General features: G+C 44.7%; 1 protein-coding gene across 1 annotated transcript in view; it reads right to left on the bottom strand.

Annotated features, from left to right (window-relative positions):
• The window catches only part of LOC147081777 (NACHT, LRR and PYD domains-containing protein 3-like), a 28,041-nt gene extending 8,374 nt beyond the window's left edge, over window positions 1-19,667 (bottom strand). Inside the window, 4 exon segments of the mRNA XM_085980678.1 lie at window positions 11,591-11,656; window positions 11,757-11,928; window positions 15,061-15,227; window positions 19,622-19,667. Coding sequence (XP_085836804.1) covers window positions 11,591-11,656; window positions 11,757-11,928; window positions 15,061-15,227; window positions 19,622-19,631 — 415 coding nt within the window. The 5' untranslated portion in view covers window positions 19,632-19,667.
• Window positions 19,668-21,180: the final 1,513 nt, after the last annotated feature.

Raw genomic sequence — 21,180 nt, 5'->3', positions numbered from 1 at the left:
ATGCTTATGTATTACCCCCAACAGAGTGAGCACTTATCTTGTGCAGTAATCTTTTATGTGCCTTTTTGAATTCCAAATACAATCATCTACTGTTTCCACTTGAACCACTCTGCTCGTTACATCCTCCAAGAACTCATAAATTTGTGAAACATGATATCGCTTTCATAAAACCATGTTGACGCTGCTTGATTATATTATGATTTTCTAAATGTCGTGCTACTATTCGCTTTATAATGGATTCCAACATTTTCCCAATGATAGATGTTAAGCTAACCGGCCTAAAATTTCCTGGCTTCAGTCTCCCTCCTTTCCTGAATAGGGGCGTTACATTTGCGGTTTCCCAATCCACTGGGAACTTCCCAGAATCAAATTAATTTTGGAATATCACAACCAACGCATCAACTTTCACTGCAGCCACCTCTTTTAGGACCCTAAGATGCAGGCCATCAGGTCCACGGGGCTTGACAGCCTTTAGTCCAAATAGTTTGTCTCACACATTTTCTCTTGTTATAGTAATTGTTTTGAATTTCCTCCCTCCCTTTTGCCCCTTGATTATGTACTATTATTGGGATGCTTTTAGTATCTTCTACAGTGAAGACCGATACAAATTTTTGGTTCAAAGTCTCTATCATTTCCTTGCTTCTCATTATTAATTCCCCAGTCTCATCCTCTGAGGGGCTAACGTTTACTTTATCTAGTCTCTTCCTTTTTATATACTTGTAGAAGCTCTTACTGTCTCTTTGGACATTTCTTGCTAGTTTACTCTCATAATCAATATTCTCCCTCATTATAATTTTTTTGTCATCCGTTGCTGGTGTCTATAAAATTCCCAATCATCTGGCCAAGCACTAATCTTTGCAACATTGTACACCTTTTCTTTCAATTTGTTACCATCCTTAACTTCCTCAGTTTGCCACGGATGGTCCTTCTGTCTCGTAGATTCTTTCTTTCTTAATGGAATATATATTTGTTGAGAGTTATGAAATATCTCTTTAAATGTCTGCCACTGCCTATCTACCGTTTTACCATTTAATCTATTTTCCAAGTCCACTTTAGTCAACTTTTTCTTCATTCCATTATGTAAGTTTAAGACACTAGTTTCAGACTCAAGTTTCTGATCCTCAAAGTGAATGTGAAATTCTATCATGTTATGATCTCTTTTCCCCAGAGGATCCTTTACTATGAGATCATTAATTAAGCCTGTGTCATTATACTTTACCAGATCCAAGACAGCCTGTTCCCTGGTCGGTTCCACGACGTACTGTTCTAAGAAAGCATCCCAAATACAATCTATGACCTTGTCCTCAAGGCTACCATTGACAATTTGATTTGTCCCATCGATATGAAGATTGAAATCGCCCATGATTATTGTAGTACCTTTCTTACAAGCCCCCATTATTTATTGATTTATACTCTGTCCTACAGTGTAGCTACTGTTAGGGTGCCTATAGAGTACTCCCACCAGTGACTGTTTTCCCTTTCTATTCGTTATTTCCACCCTATTTGATTCTACATCTTGATCTTCCGAGCCAAGATAATTTCTCACCATTGTACTGATCTCATCCTTTATTAACAGAGCGGCCCCATTTCCTTTTCCTTTCTGCCTATCCTTCCTGCTGTGTGCCCTCGACTCACAGGAAAATGACAGAACCTTCAGCTAGTTATGTTAGGTTATCTGTGCTCCGCCAGCTCTATCCTATAAACTGTCAGAAAAGTGGTGGGGAGATATGGAAATAGATATTGGAGGACCCCAAACAATAGGTCCAATGTAGCACAGAATATAAATCAGGAAATTGGAGGTGCATGTATCAATGGTAATACAGTAATCATGGGTGAATTTATTCTACATACGGACTAGGGTAAACCAAATTTGCAGTAACAGTGTGGAGCACGAGTTCATGGAATGTATACAAGATAGTTTTCTTGATCAGTATGTTGAGGAATCAACTTGGGAACCGGCTATTTTAGATCGATTATTGTGCAATGAGAAGGGGTTAAGTAATAACATTGTAGTAAAGGGGTCTTTAGGGAAGAGTGACCATAATATGGTTTTAATTTCATATTGAGTTTGAAAGTGATTTAGTTAATTCCGGAACTAGGGTCTTAATCTAAACAAAGCAAACTGCGTAGTTATGAGAGGCGAGTTGGCACAAGCAGATTGGGCAACTACTTTAAAAGCTATGATGGTAGACAAGCAATGCTGAGCATTTAAAGAATTAAAACATAATTTACAGAAAAATATAAGTTCTGCCTGTATCTCTTGCCAAAAATATTAAATATGTGTGTGCCCTAGTCCCTGTACCATCAACTAGTGGGAACAGCCTATCTCGAGCTAGCCTATCCAAACCCGTCATAATCCTGTACTCCTCTATCAAATCACCCATCAGCATCGTTTGCTCTGATGGAAACAAATCCAGCTTCTCCAACTTGTCCTTGTAGTTGAGATCCACCATCCCCGGAACCATTCTGGTAAAATCTCCTCAGCACCCTCGAAAGGACCTTCACATCCTTCTTATAGGGTGGTGACCAGAACTGGACGCAATACTCTAGTTGTGGCCTAACCGGCGCTTTATAAAGATTCAGCATAACTTCTCTACTTTTGTACTCAGCATCTCTATTTATGAAGCCCACGATTCCATAAGCTTTGTTAACCTCAATATATCTCAATATCTCAATCTCATTATATCCTGCCACCTTCAGGGACATTTGCACGTTAACTCCCAGGACCCGCTGTCCCTGCACACTCTTTCAAACTGTGCCATTAAATGTGAATTGCCTCTCCCTGTTCCTTCTGACACAATGCATCACCTCACACTTCTCTGTATTAAATTCCATCTGCCACTTGTCATAGAGTCATAGAGTTATACAGCAGAGTAAGAGGCCCTTCGCCCCATCGTGTCCGAGCCAGCAATCAAGCCCTGTCTATTCTAATCCCATTGTCCAGCGCTTGGTCCTTAGCCTTGTATGCTATGGCGCTTCAAGTGCTTATCTAAATGCTACTTGATTGTTGTGAGGGTTCCTGCGTCTACCACCCTTTCAGACAGTGAGTTCCAGAATCCAACCACACACTTGTTGAAAAAGTTTTTCCTCAAATCCCCTCAAAAGCGCCTGCCCCATACCCTGAAACTATGCCCCCTGGTTATTGACCCCTGTACTAAGGGGAGAAGTTCCTTTCTATCTAACCTATCTATGCCCCTCATAATTTTGTACAACTCAATCAGGTCCCCCTTCAGCCTGCTCTGCTTTAAGGAAACAACCCCAGCCTGTTCAGTCTCTCTTCATAACTGAAGTGCTCCAACCCAGGTAACATCCTAGTGAATCTCCTCTGCTCCCTCTCCAATGCAATCACATCCCTAAAAGTAGTTTGGTGACCAGAACTGCACACAGTATTCCAGCTGTGGCCTAAATAGCGTTTTGTACAGTTCCCTCATAACCTCCGTGCTCCTATATACTATGCCTCGGCTAATGAAGGCAAGTATCCCATATGCCTTTTTAACCATCTTATCTAACTGTCCTGCTGCCTTCATGGATCTATGTACATGCACACCAACGTCCCTATGAGCCTGTCCTTCCTAGGGTCCTACCATTCATTGTGTATTCCCTGGCCTTGTTAGCCCTCCCAAAATGCATCACCTCACACTTTTCAGGGTTAAATTCCATTTGCCACCATTCTGCCCATCTAAACATCCCGTCTATATCGTCCTGTAGCCTGAGACTTCCCTCCTCGCTATTTAACACTCCACCAATTTTCGTGTCATCTGCGAACTTACTGATCATACCTCCTACATTCATATCTAAATCATAAATGTACACTACAAACAGCAAAGGACCCAGCCTTCGACCATCACCCTCTGCCTCCTGCCACTAAGCCAATTTTGGATCCAATGTACCAAATTGCCCTGGATCCCATGTGCTCTTAACTTCCTGACGAGTCAACCATGTGGGACATTGTCAAAAGCCTTCCTGATGTCCATGTAGACTATATCAACTGCACTACTCTCATGCACACACATAGTCACCCCCTTTAAAAATTCAAACAGATTGGTCAGACATGATCTCCCCCTGACGAAGCCATGCTGAATATTCCTGGTTAATCCCTGCCTCTCCAAGTGGAGATTAATTCTGTCCCTCAGAAATTTTTCCAATAATTCCCCAACCACTGATGTTAGGCTCACTGGCCTGTAATTCCCTGATTTATCCCTACTACCCTTCTTGAACAATGGTACTACGTTAGCTGATCTCCAGTCCTCTGGCTCCTCCCCTGTGGACAGAGAGGTTCTGAAAATTTGTGTCAGAGCCCCTGCAATCTCCTCCCTTGCCTCACAGAGCAGCATGGGATACATCCCGTCAGGTCCTGTAGATTTGTACAATTTTAAGCCCGCTAGAATAGCTAGTAACTCCTCCCTCTCAATACTAATTTGTTCAAGTATATCACAACCCGCCTGCCTGATTTCTATGCCTACATCGTCCTTTTCCATAGTGAACACAGATGCAAAATCTTCATTTATAACCTCACCTACAACTATTCCAACTCTACACACAGATCGCCACTTTGGTCCCTGGATGCACTTGAAGAATTCCACACCCTCTAAGCCTTTCACTCTGACTATCCCAATAAATATTGGGGAATTTGAAATCACGTACTATTATTACCCTTTTATTTCCCTGGTTATCCTCTTGCCCTTTATATATAAACGGATCATTCTGTCTGTCTACCTGTCTGTCCTTCTGTCTGTCTGTCCTTCTGTCTGTCTGTCATCACGTGTGCGTCTGTCCGGCTATGCGCTAGAAAGTTATAGAGCGTACCTACGCGTGCGTTACGTCGAAAGAAAGCTTACCTTTCCGAAACGGTCGTAAGGGTATTTACGTTTTGGCCGGACAAAAATCGCGCCCGCGGTATCCGAAAAACGTTCAAAATTCGGCTCATTAGCATCTCATTATCCGCTCATTAGCGACAGAGTGACCTCGAGGTCGACCAATCATATGCCGGGTCCCTGGCGCGAGCGGCCGGGCCCTCCTACGATCGAGTGACGGGACGATTGACCAATCCTACGCTTCGATGACCTGCCGGTCGACCAATCGGTGCATGTGTGGGCGGGCCTTATCGGTCTGAACCGCCATCTTGATTCCAAACTTTTCCTTTCTTTTTCCCGCTTTCTGCACCTTTAAAAAAAAAGTTGCTTTTAAAACACATATTGTTTTTTAAAAAAGTTAATTACTTTCTAAATCTTTTATCTAATCTCATTAATTTTCCTGCATTTCCCCATTTTTCCAGGTAGGCCTCGAAGCCTCGGCCTCTCCTCCGCACCCACGCCCGAGCTAGGCACCTCCCGGCCCCAGTCAACAAGCGGCCCCCGATCGCCGCAATCTTCGTGAAGGCTGGAGGGGCGGGCCTCAGCCGAGCGCCACTATCGCCGCCATCTTAGTAAAGGCTGGTGCGGCGGTGGCGGCATGGAGCTCCGCGGAGCAGGAGCGCGGCAGCGTCTAACTCTCTCCCCCCAGTCTGTCTCTCTCTCTCTCTTTCCCGTGCCTCCTGAATGCGCGGGGGAAGAGGCCCGGGTCACAGTGGCTGCTTTCGGAGTCATCAACTCCATGACAGGTGAGGAGGGTCTTTGTTCACGTTAGGCAGCGGGTGGTTTCCCCGGGTGCTGATTCCTGCCGGTGTGGGTGTGGGGCCGGAGCCCGGCTCTTACCTTGCCCCGGAGAGTGGGCAGATGGCGGGGCCTGGAGTAGCAAATCGGGCACCAGCGCCAAGATGATTTCTATACAGAGCCTGAGCGGCCGGCGAGCTCGCAGAAAAAAAACGGCAGAAGAAAAACTGAGAGCGGTAGAGGGGAACAGAAGTCAGAGAGACAGAGAAATAGGGAGGGAGGAGAGGGAGAGGGGCAGGGAGGGAGAGAGGAGAGGGGCAAGGAGGGAGAGGGAAGGGAGAGAGGGTGGGGGGAGGGAAGAGAGGGTGGGGGAGGGGAGAGAGAGAGGGTGAGGGGAGGGGAGAGAGAGAGTGTGGGGGGAGGGGAGAGAGAGAGGGTGGGGGTAGGGGAGAGAGAGAGGGTGAGGGAAGGGGAGCGAGAGAGAGGGTGGGGGGAGGGGAGCGAGAGAGAGGGTGGGGGAGGGGAGAGAGAGAGGGTGGGGGGAGGGGAGAGAGAGAGTGGGGTGAGGGGAGCGAGAGAGGGAGGGGGAGGGGAGCGAGAGAGAGGGGGGTGGGGGGAGGAGGGAGGGAGAGAGGGTTGGGGGGAGGAGGGAGGGAGAGAGGGTGGGGGGGAGGAGGGAGGGAGAGAGGGTGGGGGGGAGGAGGGAGGGAGAGAGGGTGGGGGGGAGGAGGGAGGGAGAGAGGGTGGGGGAGGAGGGAGGGAGAGAGGGTGGGGGGAGGAGCGAGGGAGAGGGGGAGGGAGAGAGAGGGTGAGGGAGGGAGAGACGGGGGAGGGAGAGAGAGGGTGTGGGAGGGAAAGAGTGAGGGGGTGGGACATGGAGGGAAAGAGTGAGGGGGTGGGACCGGGAGGGAGAACTTTCCTTCTTCCTTCCTTCGCAGGGGTCCATCGGGCCACCTTCCCCACCAGTCGCTCTCTCTCTTCCCCCCAGTCGCTCTCTCTCTTCCCCCCAGTCGAGCTCTCTCTTCCCCCCTAGTTGCGCGCTCTCTCTCTCTCTCTTCCAACAACAACATGCCCTCGAAAGAGCCTCGGCACCGCCGGGCACTCCAGCTAGTATATTTATAAATCTCCTTGGGATTTTCCTTTATTTTGCCCGCCAGTGTCTTTTCATGCCCCCTCTTCGCTCTCCAAATTTCTTTTTTAAGTACCCCCCAGCACTTTCTATACTCCTCTAGGTCTTCCACTGTTTTCAGTCCTTTGTATCTACCAAAAGCCTCCCTTATTTCCCAATCAATTCTTGTATATCCCTTGACATCCAGGGTTCCCTGGGTTTATTGGTCCCACCCTTCACCTTTACAGGGATATGTTGGCGTTGTATTCTCTCTATTTCCATTCTGAAAGTCTCCCACTGCTCTGATGTGGATTTTCCTACAAGTAGCTGATCCCAGTACACTTTGGCCAGATCCTGCCTTATCATATTAAAATCGGCCTTCCCCCAATTTAGAACCTTAATTTCCAGTCGTTCTCTGACCTTTTCCATGACTACCTTAAATCTCAGTGAATTATGGTCACTGAAACGTTTACCACTTGCCCGGCTACATTCCCCAGAATTAGGTCCAGTACCTCCCCCTCTCTTGTAGGACTTTCTACATGCTGGCTCAAAAAGCTCTCCTGGATTATCTTTAAGAATTCCGTTCCCTCTAAGCCTTTCACACTCTGACTATCCCAGTTAATATTGGGGAATTTGAAATCCCATACTATTATTACCCTATTATTTCTACACTTCTCATAGATTTGCCTACATATCTCTTCCTCTATCTCCCCCTGATTGTTTGGGGCCCTATAGTACACGCACGACAAAATGCTTGCCCCCTTTTTGTTTTTAAGTTCTACCCATATGGCCTCATTAGAGGGACCTGTTAAGATATCATCCCTCCTTACAGCCATAATTGACCCCTTGATTAATATTGCAACACTCCATCCTCTTTTACATCGCCCTCTCTCACGCCTAAAGCTTCTATACCCCGGAATATTGAGCTGCCAGTCCTGCCCCTCCCTCCACCATGTTTCTGTGATAGCAACAATATCATACTCCCATGTGTTCATCAACACCTTCAATTCATCTGCCTTAATCGCAAGACTCCTTGCATTAAAATAAATGCCATCCAGCCATGCCATACTCCATTGTGCCATTACATGTTTGCTCTGCCTTGCAGGCTGACTTGTTTTTTCCTCTATATTTGGCTGTGCATCACCCCCTTCTATAGCTTCACTCCGTATCCCATCCTCTGCCAAGTTAATTTAACCCACCGCCCCCAACAGTACCAGAAAACCTTCCCACAAGGATGGTGGTCCCGTTTTGGTTCAGGTGAAACCCGTCCGACTTGTACAGGTCCCACCTACCCCAGAAGCAGACCCAGTTACCCAGGAATCTAAAGGCCTCCCTCCTGCCTCAACTCTTTTGCCATGCATTCATCTGCTCTGTCCCCTTATTCCTATTCTCACTAGCATGTGGCACCGGGTGTAATCCAGAGAGTACAAGCTTTGAGGTCCTGCTTTTTAATCTGCTACCTAGCTCCATAAATTCTTGTTGCAGGACCTCATCCCTCTTTCTACCTATGTCGTTGGTTCCAATGTGAACCATGACCTCTGACTGTTCGCCCTCCCCCTTCAGAATGTCCTGCAGCTGTTCAGTGACATTCGTGACACTGGCACCAGGGAGGCAACATACCATCCTGGAGTCAAGTCTGCGGCCACAGAAACGTATATCTGTTCCCTTTACGATAGAATCCCCTATAACTATTGCCCTCCCACACTTTTTCCTCCTCTGCTGTGCAGCTGAGCCACTCGTAGTGCCACGGAATTGGCTCTTGCTGCATTCCCCTGCGAAACCATCTCCCCCATCAGTATCCAGAATTAAAATTCTGTCAGAGAGCCAGATGCACCCAGAGGACTCCTGCACTACCTTCCTAGTTCTTTTACTCTGTCTGGCAGTCACCCATTTCCTGTCTGCCTGTGTACTCTTTACCTGCGGTGTGACCACCTCGTTAAACGCACTACCCAAGTGTATCTGAGCTTTCTGGGTGCTCCACAATGACTCCAGCCGCAGCTCCCGCTGCGAAGCGCGGATTTCCAATAGCTTCAGCTGGAGACACTTCCTGCAGATGTGTTCACCCTGGACACCTAAAGTGATCCTGACTTTCCACATAGCACAGTAGGAGCCCTACATGCAGCCGAGCTGCCCTACCATGTCCTATACTTAATTTACTCCTCTTACTTCCTTTAAATTAAAGAATATTAAATACACTAGGGACCTTACTTCACTTTAATCAATACTTACTCGAAACTAGCGACCATACTTTGACTTTTACGTCTGGACGGTAGAAGTACTCACCAGGTCCTACTTAGCACTTTGCTCCTTCCCTGGTTGCGACGTCACTTTAGTGGTTTTGCAGTTGTTGTTGTTTGACTGCTCCCGCTCTCAGGCTCTTTCCTTGCTGTAAATGTCTGATTATTCTGCTAGACTTTCTAAGTCCTGTTGCAGTAGATTGATATCATCATCACTGTTTGCCGCACCCCCAAGTTGGTTGTCATCGGCAAACTTAGAAATGAAATATTTCCATATCCAGGTCATTTATGGATGTATAAAAAAAAGCAGTGACGCCAGTACTGATTCTTGGGGAACACCACTGTCTACCATCCTTCAATTTGAAAAACAGCCATTTACCAAAACTCGCCGTTTCCTGGCCTTAATTAAATTCCTTATCTAAGCAGCCACTGACTCACACTATTCCAAGAGCTGCAATTTTGTTAACCGGCCTTCTATGTTATACTTTGTCAAATGCATGTAGACAACATGCATTTCATTCCCTACATCAATCATCTCTGTTATTTCATCAACCAATTCAATTAGATTACTCAAACAAGATTAGCATTTTACAAATCCGTGTTGGCTCTCTTTAATTATCTTAAACCTCTCCAAGTGCCCTTTAATTTTTTCCTTGATTATTGTTTCTAAAACTTTACCCACCACTGATGTTAAACTGACCGGCCTGAAGTTACTAGGATTGTTCTTACACCCTTTCTTGAACAATGGTGTCACTTTTGCCAATTTCAAATCCTCAGGCACCTCCCCTGCATCTAGGGAAGATTGGAAAGTTATGGCAAGCACTCCCGCTACCTTCTCCTCAAATCTCCTTAGCAACCTGGGATGCAAACCATCTGGACCAGACGACTTGTCCACTCTAAGTATACCTAGCCTTTCCAGTACATCCTGTCCATCAATTTTCACCCCTTCCATTGCTTCTACCTTTTCCACTACTACCGATATTATGTCAGCATTCACCCCCTTAGTAAACACCGATACAAAGTACTCATTGAGTATTCTGGCCTTGCCCTGCACTGCTAAGCACATATCTCCTCCTTTTTCTCTAATAGGCCCCACCCCACCTCTTACTACCCGCTTACTGTTTACATGATTGTAGAATATTTTTGGGTTCCCTTTTATGTTTACCACCTTTCTATTTGGATTTTCAAAAGGGATTCGATAAGTTGCCACACAAGAGTTTATAACACAAAATTAGGACTCATGGGATTGGGGGTAATATATTAGCATGGATTGAGGATTGATTAATGGACAGAAAACAGAGATTAGGAATAAGCAGGAACTTCTTGGGTTGGCAGGCTGTAACTAACGTGGCACCGCATGTCTCAGTTCTCGAGCCTCAGCTATTCACAATCTGTATCTATGACTTATTTGATAGGATGGAGTGTACCGTATCCACGTTTGCTGATGACACAAAGTTAGATGCGGAAGTAGGCTGTGAGGAGAATGCAAAGTGGTTGCAGTTAGATATAGAGTAGGTTGACTGAGTGTGCAAGAACCTGGCAAACGGAATAAAATGTGTGGAAGTGTGAAGTTATCCCTTTATGTCAGAGCAACAAAAAAGCTGACTATTTTTGAATGGTGAGACTGGGAAATCTGTTCATTCATAGGTATTTTTGTGTCCTTTAAATGTATCACAGAAAGTTAACAGGCAGGTACAGCAAGCATTTAAGAACGCAAATGATGTTAGCTTTAGTTACAAAGGGATTAAAATATAAGAGTAAAGAAGTCTTACTACAATTAGACAGGACATTGGTGAGGCCACACCTGGAGCACTGTGTATAGTTATGTTCTCCTTAGCGATGAAAAGACATACAAGCATTACAGAGTGTGCAACGAAGGTTCAGTAGCCTGTTTCCTGGGATGAGGGGATTGCTCTATGAGGAGAGATTTAGTAAACTGGGCCTATAGTCTCTTGAGTTTAGAAGGATGTGATGTGATCTAATTGAAATATATAAAGTTCTTAAGCGGCTTGACAGGGTCAATGCTTGGAAAATGATTCCCCTGGCTGGGGAATCTAGAACACGGTGTCACAGTCTCAGCATAAGGGGTCGGCGGTTTAGTACTGAGATGAGGAGACATTTCTTCACTCAGAGGGTGGCGAATCTTTGGAACTCTCTATCCAAGAGAACTATAGATGCTCAGTCACTGAGGTCGACAATTGTTTGGGAACTAAGTGAATTAAGAGTTATGGGGCTCGTGTGGCAAGATGGAGATGAGGTAAACAATCAGCCATGATCTTGTTCAATGGCTGAGCAGGCTCGAAGGGCCAATGGCCTACTCCAGCTCACATTTCCTATGTTCTTATGGCCCTGCCAGGAGTGTGAGCGATTTCACAGTATATCGAGATCCTGCAGTTATGTACATAGCTGGATTAACGAGTTGGATACAACACTTGCAAATTTACCAATTATTCCAAAATCGCAGGGCATTGGAACTTAAATTTAAGCAGAACATTTGACCATTAAGCACAAATACAAAATAAGTTCAATTGTTTCCCCAGCCTGTGAACTTCTGATTCCCGGATTCTGACAATCTCGAAACAAACGGCTGCATTCAAACATTCAGATTCTCAGGAGTGAAATAAACTGTTTGAAATATCCATTTCCTCACTTACCTTTCAAGTGACTGGGAACTTCGGATAAACCTCGTGCGATGTTCAGGTAAGCAAATGGATCAGAACCTGTTTAAATCAATTAACTTTTATCAGATGCGTGTAATATTATGGTAAAATCAGAATTGCTTAAATCTGATATTGAATTCCAGGTGTGATTTCTGCACACCACGTTCCTGAATTTCTTTCAGTATTTTGTTCAACTTTGGTAACCTGTGGCGCATTTTCACAAAGGATTCCCACATCACCCTTTGTGCCCGAAAGCCTTTCTCCATCACCAGATTTAGGAGAAGTTTGGAACTGTCTGCCCGGGTTCCCTTCTCTGCAAGCTCAGTGACTTTCTGTAAAGAATAATAATGCATATATTGAGGATTGGAGTAAATGACAAACACTGAGATTGTGAAGGAAAGGATCTGCTTTTGCGATGGGATTATTATTTGAGCACAGAAAGACGTCACTGGGCCGGGTACTGATCCATTCTCAACAAGAACTGAATATTCTGTAAACATCATGATTCCCTCCTTCACGGCCATTGTATGAGATAAAACTAAAACAGAAATCAGGAATATATTTCTAGGAGAGTGAGGAATCACTGACAATCTGCACTAGTTTAAATTCGATTAGTTTTCTCTGTCCCTCAGTTTCCAACATGACATCCGATTACTAACTGACAATAAGATACACTAGCTTCAAACACATCCTTCCTGCTGTTACACTTCGGATTTATGGGGGTTCAGAGTCGAAATTAGACAATGGAGCTGAGCCAAAGTAAGATATACTGGTAGAGGTGACACAGATCGAGAGCAAAGGTAAGTTTTAAGGAGTTGAGGGAAGTGTAGAGGCTTATGGAGTGAATTCCAGAGCGTAGGTCTTAAGACAACTGAACGCTCGACCTCCAGTGTTGCTGTAAAGGAAGAGGATGCACAAGAGGCTAAAGTCAGAGGAACAGAGAATTCCAAATGGCACGGGACGGTTGTAGGCCTGGAGTGAGTTAAAGAGTTAGTGAGGGGCGAAGCTATGAAGGGATTTAAACAGAAGGATGGGAATTTTAAATTGGAAGAATTCTAGAACCAGGAGCCGCAATGTGTGAGTGAGCACACATATGATATCGGAGCGGGACCCGGGGAGGGACAGGGTACAGGCAGCAGAATTTTGGACCAGCTGAAGATTACAGAGGGTGGAAGGGGGGAGGCCAGACAGGGGAGCATTGGAATACTCGAGTCTGGACTTGACAAAGGCATGGATGAGTGTTCAGCAGGCTGAGGCAGTGGGAGAGATTGGCAATGTTACGGAGATAGTCTGTGATCTTTGTGATGGAGAGTATTTGGTGTTGGGATTACAGTTCCAGGCTCGACAAGGAGATTGTGGACTATCTGTTTCAGCCTCAGACATTGCTGGGGATCGAGTGGCATGGATAAGGGGTTGGTGCTGGGGTTAGAATACGATGGCTTCAATCTTTCCAGTGTTGAACTGGAGGAAATTTCAAACTAAAGAAATAACAGGATCACAAAGAATCATACAATCTAAACTGGAAAATAATATAAAATTGTGCAGCTATTAATATTTCACCTCTCCGTCATTCTATCTGTATCTAAAATGGAACAGAAATCCACCAATTACTATTAATTGAAGTCAATGGGAATCGGTGAAACTCTCCATTGGCTGGAGTCATACATAGTTCAAAGGAAGATGGTTGTGGTTGTTGGAGGTCAATCATCACAGCCCCACAACATCGCTGCAGGATTTCCTCAGGACAGTGTCCTAGGTCCAAACATGTTCAGCTGCTTCATCAATGACATTCCTTCCAACATAAGGTCACAAATGGGGATGTTCGCTGATGATTGTACAGTGTTCAGTTCCATTCACAACTCCCCAGATAATGAAGCAGTCCATGCCCGCCTAGAGCAAGACAAGGCCGGAATTTAGGCTTGAACTGAGAAGTGGCTGCTAACATTCGCGCCACACGAGTGCCAGACAATAACTATCTCCAACAAGTGAGACCTAATGACCGTCCCTTGATATTCAACGGTATTACCATCGCATAATCCCCCACCAACAACATCCTGGAGGTCACCATTGACCAGAAATGTAAATGGACCAGCGACATAAATTGTGTGGCAGCAAGAACAGGTCAGAGGCTAGGTATGCTGCTGCGCCTGGCTCAACTGATTACTGTCCAAAGCCTTTCCACCATCTACAAGGCACAATTCAGGAGTGTGATGGAATACTCTCCATTTGAGTGGACGAATGCTGCTGGAACAACATCCAATAAGCTCGACAACAACCAGGACAAAGCAGCCCGCTTCATTGGCCCCCCATCCACCACGTTAAACATTCAACACCTCCACCACCGGCACACCATGGCTGCAGAGTGTACCATCTACAAGATGCACTGCAGCAACTCACAAGGCTTCTTTGGCAGCACCTCCCAAATCTGTTAACTCTAACTCCTGTATGTTGTCTCTTGGCTCTCCTTTTCCCTACTAAAATGGTTTCCCTTTGTTTTCAATCCACACAAGAGTTATACCCCTGTCCTTTGTACAGAAACTGATGGATCCGCTGGATATTTTCAGCACTTCGCATCATTGTTTCAGATGCACAATATTTGCCGTTTGATGTATTTATTTCCTACTTTGCCGGTTGTTATTCTGTAATTTTCTACGATTTCAAGACTTGATATTGAAACAATTCTCAGTGCAGTGAGGAAAGTAAATCGATTTTTGAGATAATCCCGCTACTATATAAATCATTTGTCTGTTCACACTTCGAATACTGTGCACAGTTCTGCTTGCCTCAATAAAAAAGATTGTCACAACTTTTGAAGAGATCAACCAGAGTGATTTACAGGGTGGAGGGATTGGATTAGGAGGAGCTTTTGAATAAATTGGACATGTTCTCACTGGAAAAGTGAAGGTCGAGAGGTGATATTATTGCTGTTTCACTTTGTCCAATATACTAGAGACAGCACACATGGCCTGTGCTTGAAGGAGGGTAAATTCAAAACTACTCTGTGGGAACAATAATTCAGTGAGTGATTGCTCAATCTGGGGAACAGGCTCCCGAGGGAAATGGAGGAAGCAGTTTTTATTGATTCATTAAAGGGCAAATTAGATAGATTTATTTCTGAAAATATCATTTTGGGATGTAGTATATGAGTAATTTGAGATATTACATGTGGTAAGGGCAGCATGGTTGAGATGAACATGTGTATTTGGTTCAGTTGTCCCCAAAGCTCTCCACCACTGGGGGTTTCCTCACCTCATGTCTGTGTCTGTTGCAGACTAATCGATAGAGATCGATTAGCTAACAACTCCATTATCGTTGTAGCACTTGTCTACCAGGATGGTAGAAGGGGGCTTAATTAAAACTTGGTCTTGTCTCATCTAGTAATTCCTTTGTTCCTCTGTTAGGACATTCTGTCAATTCTATGATGTTAGAATAATCCAACCTCATTCAGTGTCCCTCTCACTTACTTGATACTCTTGTCCACTGAAATGGTCCTCGCCTGTAAAAAAGAGACCGACCCCCTCCACACCCTCTTGAACTGCCTGTTCCAGTCTGTTCCCGTAGAATTTCGTCAACTGGAACAGCTGGTAATCATCGCATTTTGCCAAGAACTCTCTGATTGTCGAGTTCGCATCTGTGAACAGAAATGGCCACATTATCAAACACCTTCTGAAAACACATATACATCGCACATGCAACATTCCATCGACCTGTATAGTCACTTCTTAAGAACAAGTATTGCAAATTTGTCAAATACGACTTGTATTTCTAGAGGGAGCGGGCGGCACGCGTATATTGTTGAAGCGGCTACGATGGAGGATCCATTGTAGGTCAGTGAGCACAGGGGTGATGGCTGAACGGGACTTTGTACGAGTTAGGACACGGGCAGCCGATTTTTGGATGACCACAAGTTTATGTAGGTTAGAACAGCCAGGATAGTCACGTCTAGAGATAACAAATGCATGGAAGAAGGTTTCAGCAGTGGAAGAGCCGAGGCAAGGGTGGAGAGGGGCGATGCTACGGAGGTGGAATATGTGGTCTCAATTATGCTGCGGATATGTGTTGGGAAGCTCATTTCAGGGTCAAATGTGACACAGAGGTTGGGAACAGTATGGTTCAGCCTCAGACAGATCTTACAGAGTGGGATGGAGTCAGTGGCTAGGGAACTGAGTTTGTGGCAGGGACAGAAAACAAATGCTTCGATCTTCCAAATATTTAATTGGAGAACATTTCTGCTCATCCATTACTGAATGTCGGACAAGCAGTCTGAAAATTTAGAGACTGCGGAGTGGTCGAGAGAATTGATGGTGAGGTAGAGCTGTGTGTCATCAGCGTACATGTGGAAACTGATGCTGTGATTTCATATGATGTCGCCAAGGGGCAGCATGTTGATGAGTACTAGGACGAGCCTAAGGATAGACCTTGGAGAAACACCAGTGGTAACAATGCGGGAGTGGGAAGAGAAGCCATTGCTCGTGCTTCGCTGACTACGTAGGTAAGATTGGATCCAATCGAGTGCAGTCTCACCCAGCTGGATGGCGGAGAGTTGTTGGAGGGGGATAGAGTGTTCAAACGTGTCAAAGGCTGCAGACAAGTATAGAAGGATGAGGAGGGCTAGTTTAACTTTGTCAGAGTCACACAGGATGTCATTTGTGACTTTGGGCGCTGTTTCCATACCCTGGCAGGGGTGGAAATCTGATTGGAGGGATTCAAACATGGAGTTATGGGAAAGATTGGTACGGATTTGGGAGAGGACAACACGTTTAAGAACTTTGGAGAGGAATGGGATGTTGGAGATGGGGCACTAGTTTGGAAGGTTGGTGCGGTCAAGAGTTGTTTTTTGAGGAGGGGGTGATGACGGCAGATTTGAGGGAAAGGGGGGCAGTACCTGAGGGGGGTTAACCAATAACAATGTCAGCTTACCTGGGAGAAAGAAAAGGAATTTGAGTGGTCAGCAGTTTGGTGTGAATAGGATCGAGGAAGCAACTTTAGGGAAAATCAATGAAGATGGAGATTGAAAGCGATTTGGGCATTCGAGTGCATACATCCTTAAAGGTACATGAGCAATGCCATGAAGCGATAGCTTGAGAAAATAGGGTTTTGGTGTGTATCCATAGGACACTTGATTATAGAACGAGGGAGACTGTTTTGTCCTTGTACAACACTTTCATTAGGCCGCACTTGGAATACTGTGTGGAATTATGGTCTCCTCATATGGTGGATGATATTGAGGATTTGGAAGGGGTGCAGAGGAGGGACACTAGACTATTTCCCAGTCATAGCATTTTAGTTATCATGATAGGCTAAATGAGTTGGGAATGTACACTTTAGAGAAGCAGAGACTTGGAGGTGATCTGATTGAGTTTTAAAAGATAACAAAGGGGATAGGTTGTATTCCAGATGACAGTTTTTTCAATTACATATGTTACGGAGGACCAGGGCGTCAAAACTTAAGTTGCATAAGGCCAGATCTAGGTTAGATGTCAGGAGATGTTTCTTTTCCCAGAGAATAGTGGACCTCTGTAACAGGGTGCTATCTCGTGCGGTGTATCCCGATTTGCTGATTTCCTTCAAGCTAGAGCTGGACCTGTTCTGGCTGGGGCCGGGACCTCCTCTTACAAAAGGTAGGACCTGGAAGAAGTTCCGGGTCAGAGTGATTTCCTGGACTAGTTTGGATCGCTCAGATGGGCTGGGGAGGAATTTTCCAGATTTTTCCCCCAAATTGGCTGGAGTTTTTACCTGCTCCTTCCGCCTCTCCCAGGAGATGACATGGTTTGGGGTGGGGTGGACAGTGTATATATTGTGATACACAATGTATCGCAATTGTATGGGACAGGCTGGGTGAACCACATGGTATTTATCTGTCCGCCATTGGTCGTATAGAACCATTTCTTAATATGGGCATAGACAACTATTATTCTCTCCCCTCAAAATGTTCGAACCAAGAACAATTCCCTGAGTCCTGTGTCAACTGAGACCCTGTCTTATAGATACTAGATCACATCTCTCCTGCTTCTGATTTTCCAAATGATTTTGGAATGATTTGTACATTCACAGACACAACAATCAAGACTAACTATAATTTACTGGATGTTGACCCACTTTATTTTTTTAAATACCAAATAACTTTCTCTGACTAATCCAAAACCTCCTTCATCATTTCCTGCTAAGAACTTTACAATAGATCATAAATCTTCTGGCTCAACTCGAACAGCTTTAATAATTCCGCTCTCCAATCTCAGAATGGATACTTCCCACCCTCCAGTCACATCAGCTGATACCAGTCCCACTGCTCCATTCACCATTTCATAAAACTATTGTTTTGGTGTGTTCAGATCGCGGCCGTCCCTTCTCTCTGAACACACTGTACTGCCCCGAGAGTGTGAACCCTGCCCTCCTGCTCCAGCCCTGCCTCTGCACATTGACCTGCCTCCTATTTCCCTCCTTAAGGGAGGTTATGCTTGAGCTGTGTAAAATACTAGCTTGCTACAGCTGGAGTAATGTGTACAGTTCTGGTCACCACTTTACAGGAAATATGTGATTGCAGTAATGAAGGTACAGAGCAGATTTACGAGGATGTTGCCAGGACTGGAGAATGTTAGCTATGAGGAAAGATTGGGGTAGTTTTCCTTGAAACTGAAGAACCTGAGTGGAGACCTGATAATAAACATAAGAACATAAGAAATGGGAGCAGTAGTAGGCCATTTGGCCCTTCGAGCCTGCTCCGCCTTTCAATGAGATCATGGCTGATCTTCTGCCTAAATTTCATTCACCGGCCCTCTCGCCATATCCCTTGATGCCCTTACTAGTCAGAATTCTATTGACTTCTGTTTTGAACATACCCAATGACTGAGCCTCGACAGCCTTCTGGGGTAGAGAATTTCAATAAGTCACCACCCTCTTTGTAGAGAAATTTCTTCTCATCTCAGCCCTGAATGGCCGACACTTTCTCCTGAGGCTGTGGCGCCTGGTTCTGGACTCCGCAGCCAAGGGGAAAATTTCCCAGCATCCACCCTATCAAGCCCAGTAATAATTTAGTATGCGTCAATTAGATCCACTCTCATTCTTCCGAATTCAAGAGAATACAGGCTTAGTTTACTCAATCGCTTCTCATATGACAGTACTGCCATCCCAGGAATCAATCTCGTGAATCTTCGTTGCACTCCCTCTATGGCAAGTACGGCAAGATTGAGGTGTGTAAAATTATGAGGGTCCTAGATAGAGTGGATAGGAAGGACCTATTTCCACTAACAGAGAGTTCAAAAAACAGGGGGCATAGATTTAAAGTAATTGATAGAAGGATTAGAGGGGAGTTGAGGAGAACCGTTTTCACCCAGAGGATGGTGGAGGTCAGGAACTCACTGCCTGAATGGGTGGTAGAGGCAAAAGCGCCCATAAAATCTAATAGTGCTTGGATATGCACTTGAAGTGCCATCACCAAGGCTACAGATCAAGAGCTGGAAAGTGGGATTAGCCTGGATATTTCTTTGTCAGCCAGAACAGACATGATGGATTGAATGGCCTCTTTCCGTGACGCAAATTTACAAAGATTATATGATTAAGTGGCCCAGTGCAAAACAATCTGCAGATCACTACCATGTTGCCTGGGTTTAGTCTAAGGCCTCAGTCTTAATATTTCTTCTATAAACGTATTTATGGTTCCGACACTTAATATTTTCTGCACTCCTTCCCTTCCCAGAAGTGGTCCAACGCGTTCCAGGATGCTCTTCCGTCTGGCACCAGGGAGGTAACATAACATTCGGGGCCTGCTCAGGGCTGTAGAAGAGTCTGAGTCACTGCCTCTATCCACCTTACAGTCCGCAATACTAGCTATCTATTGGACAGTTCCAGTACTCAGGGGCTCCCGCCACTTGTGACTGTGATGCCTCTCTAGATGGTCACTCACTTCCCCCTTTCTACAGAGCTCCTGTCCTGTTCCCTCTTCCTGTGTAAGCTGCAAGTTCTTGCTTAAGATCAGGACCCATTTTCAGGTCAGAAATTATATTTGAAAGTATTTTCTGAACCTACCTGTGTCCATTCTTTTTCTTTATGATGATGTTGAATCTTCTCCCCTGTTTGGAGCCATGGTGGTGTCAAACGTTCCTAGACGGTGCTGCTCTGCAATAAATATATTATTCATTGGGGGTTATACAGAAATATAAAAAGAACGAGAACTTTGCCTTGTCAATCATGATATGAAGTCCCTCCTCCCCCATAAGTACAACAGCTGTTAGCTCTGGGATTGAACATTTCTTGAGTGCAGGACAAAACCAGCCTTGTTTCTGAGGTAGGGAATATTATGGAGGGAAATATGGAGCGGGGTCATCATTGATGTATTAAATGATTCTTCACTTGGTTTTAAACAGTTTGTCGGTATTGTGCTATTTTAATACACAGATTTGTGTTTAATATTTTGGATTTGTTAAGTTTCGATATTAACTTACGGTAATTTATGAATATGATATCTATCCACACACAAAATATACAGCTGGGTGTAATTCCTCTGGTCTCTATGGGCAGTGACGTTCTCTGTGTGTTCATGGAGATGTGTCCTGGTTGGTGTTTCTATTTGAATGTATTCACCATATCTCTCATGTTGCCAGCACCTGACTAATGCACACTGTAGGAGGTGAAGACATTTACCGCTGTTCCACTAATATTAACACTAGTGTATAATGTTGTGAATGATGTAACTTTAAACAGTGAGATGTCTTTCAACATTGATTTGTGGAATATCTTTAAGGGTCTTACAATCTCAGAAATGACCATAAATATAAAAGCGGTAGATTTGCCTACTGTTTTACAATCATAATTCTTCACTTGTGTGTGTGTCTCGCTGTGTGTGTGTCCACGCACCTGCGTACAATGAAACTCTCAGTCAGTGTCCCTTCTTTTCCCCACTGGGGAAATGTAAAAGCGAGTCAGTCTCAGATCAATATTTCCTCCAAACTGAAGTTATGCTCCGGCATTCAATTATAACCAAGTTGAGACCTGGCAAATTTAATTTGTTTGTTGTTACACTCATGCTGCCATTAGTACAATAAACACACAGCAGCACCGATTTGCATTCATTACTTTAGAGTAATAAGACAAGATTAATTTGAAATTATATCTCCCTAAATATTGATTTTTAAATCTTCCTACCTGTTGGTAATTTAATCATTTGATAACATAACGATTAACCATTAGTATCATACTTTCTACGTGAAATGTGGTTCGTGCCCTGTGATCGGATTCCAACTAAAACATTCCTGAAGTTTGTTTCCCTCTAAAGAGAGCGGCTTCTCTGATTCTTGTTCAGCCAGTTTGACAATTAACCACCAGATTAATGTTAATTTGTATCAGCGAAACACAATTCCCTGCTCCATTCGCCTACCTAATTCACATCCGTTTCTAACTGACTGAAACTAATATTGCTGCGTTAAAATTAAGTTATCCTTCTAATTAATCAAGGACAAGTTTTATCTCTAGAAGTTGCTCCGATCACAGGACTCGGTCGCGGTCAGTCCGGCCTCAGGTAACCAGAGGCTGACATTCCAGTTGCTTGGCGGAGACCGATAATTGACCAGTGCGAACGTGTTAACCAG

Source organism: Somniosus microcephalus, unplaced genomic scaffold (assembly GCF_052327205.1).
Source record: "Somniosus microcephalus isolate GS21.2 unplaced genomic scaffold, FLI_Smic_1.0 scaffold395, whole genome shotgun sequence".
Taxonomy (NCBI): domain Eukaryota; kingdom Metazoa; phylum Chordata; class Chondrichthyes; order Squaliformes; family Somniosidae; genus Somniosus; species Somniosus microcephalus.
The sequence above is the reverse complement of the archived record's forward strand: the minus strand, read 5'-3'. Positions and strand labels throughout refer to the sequence as shown.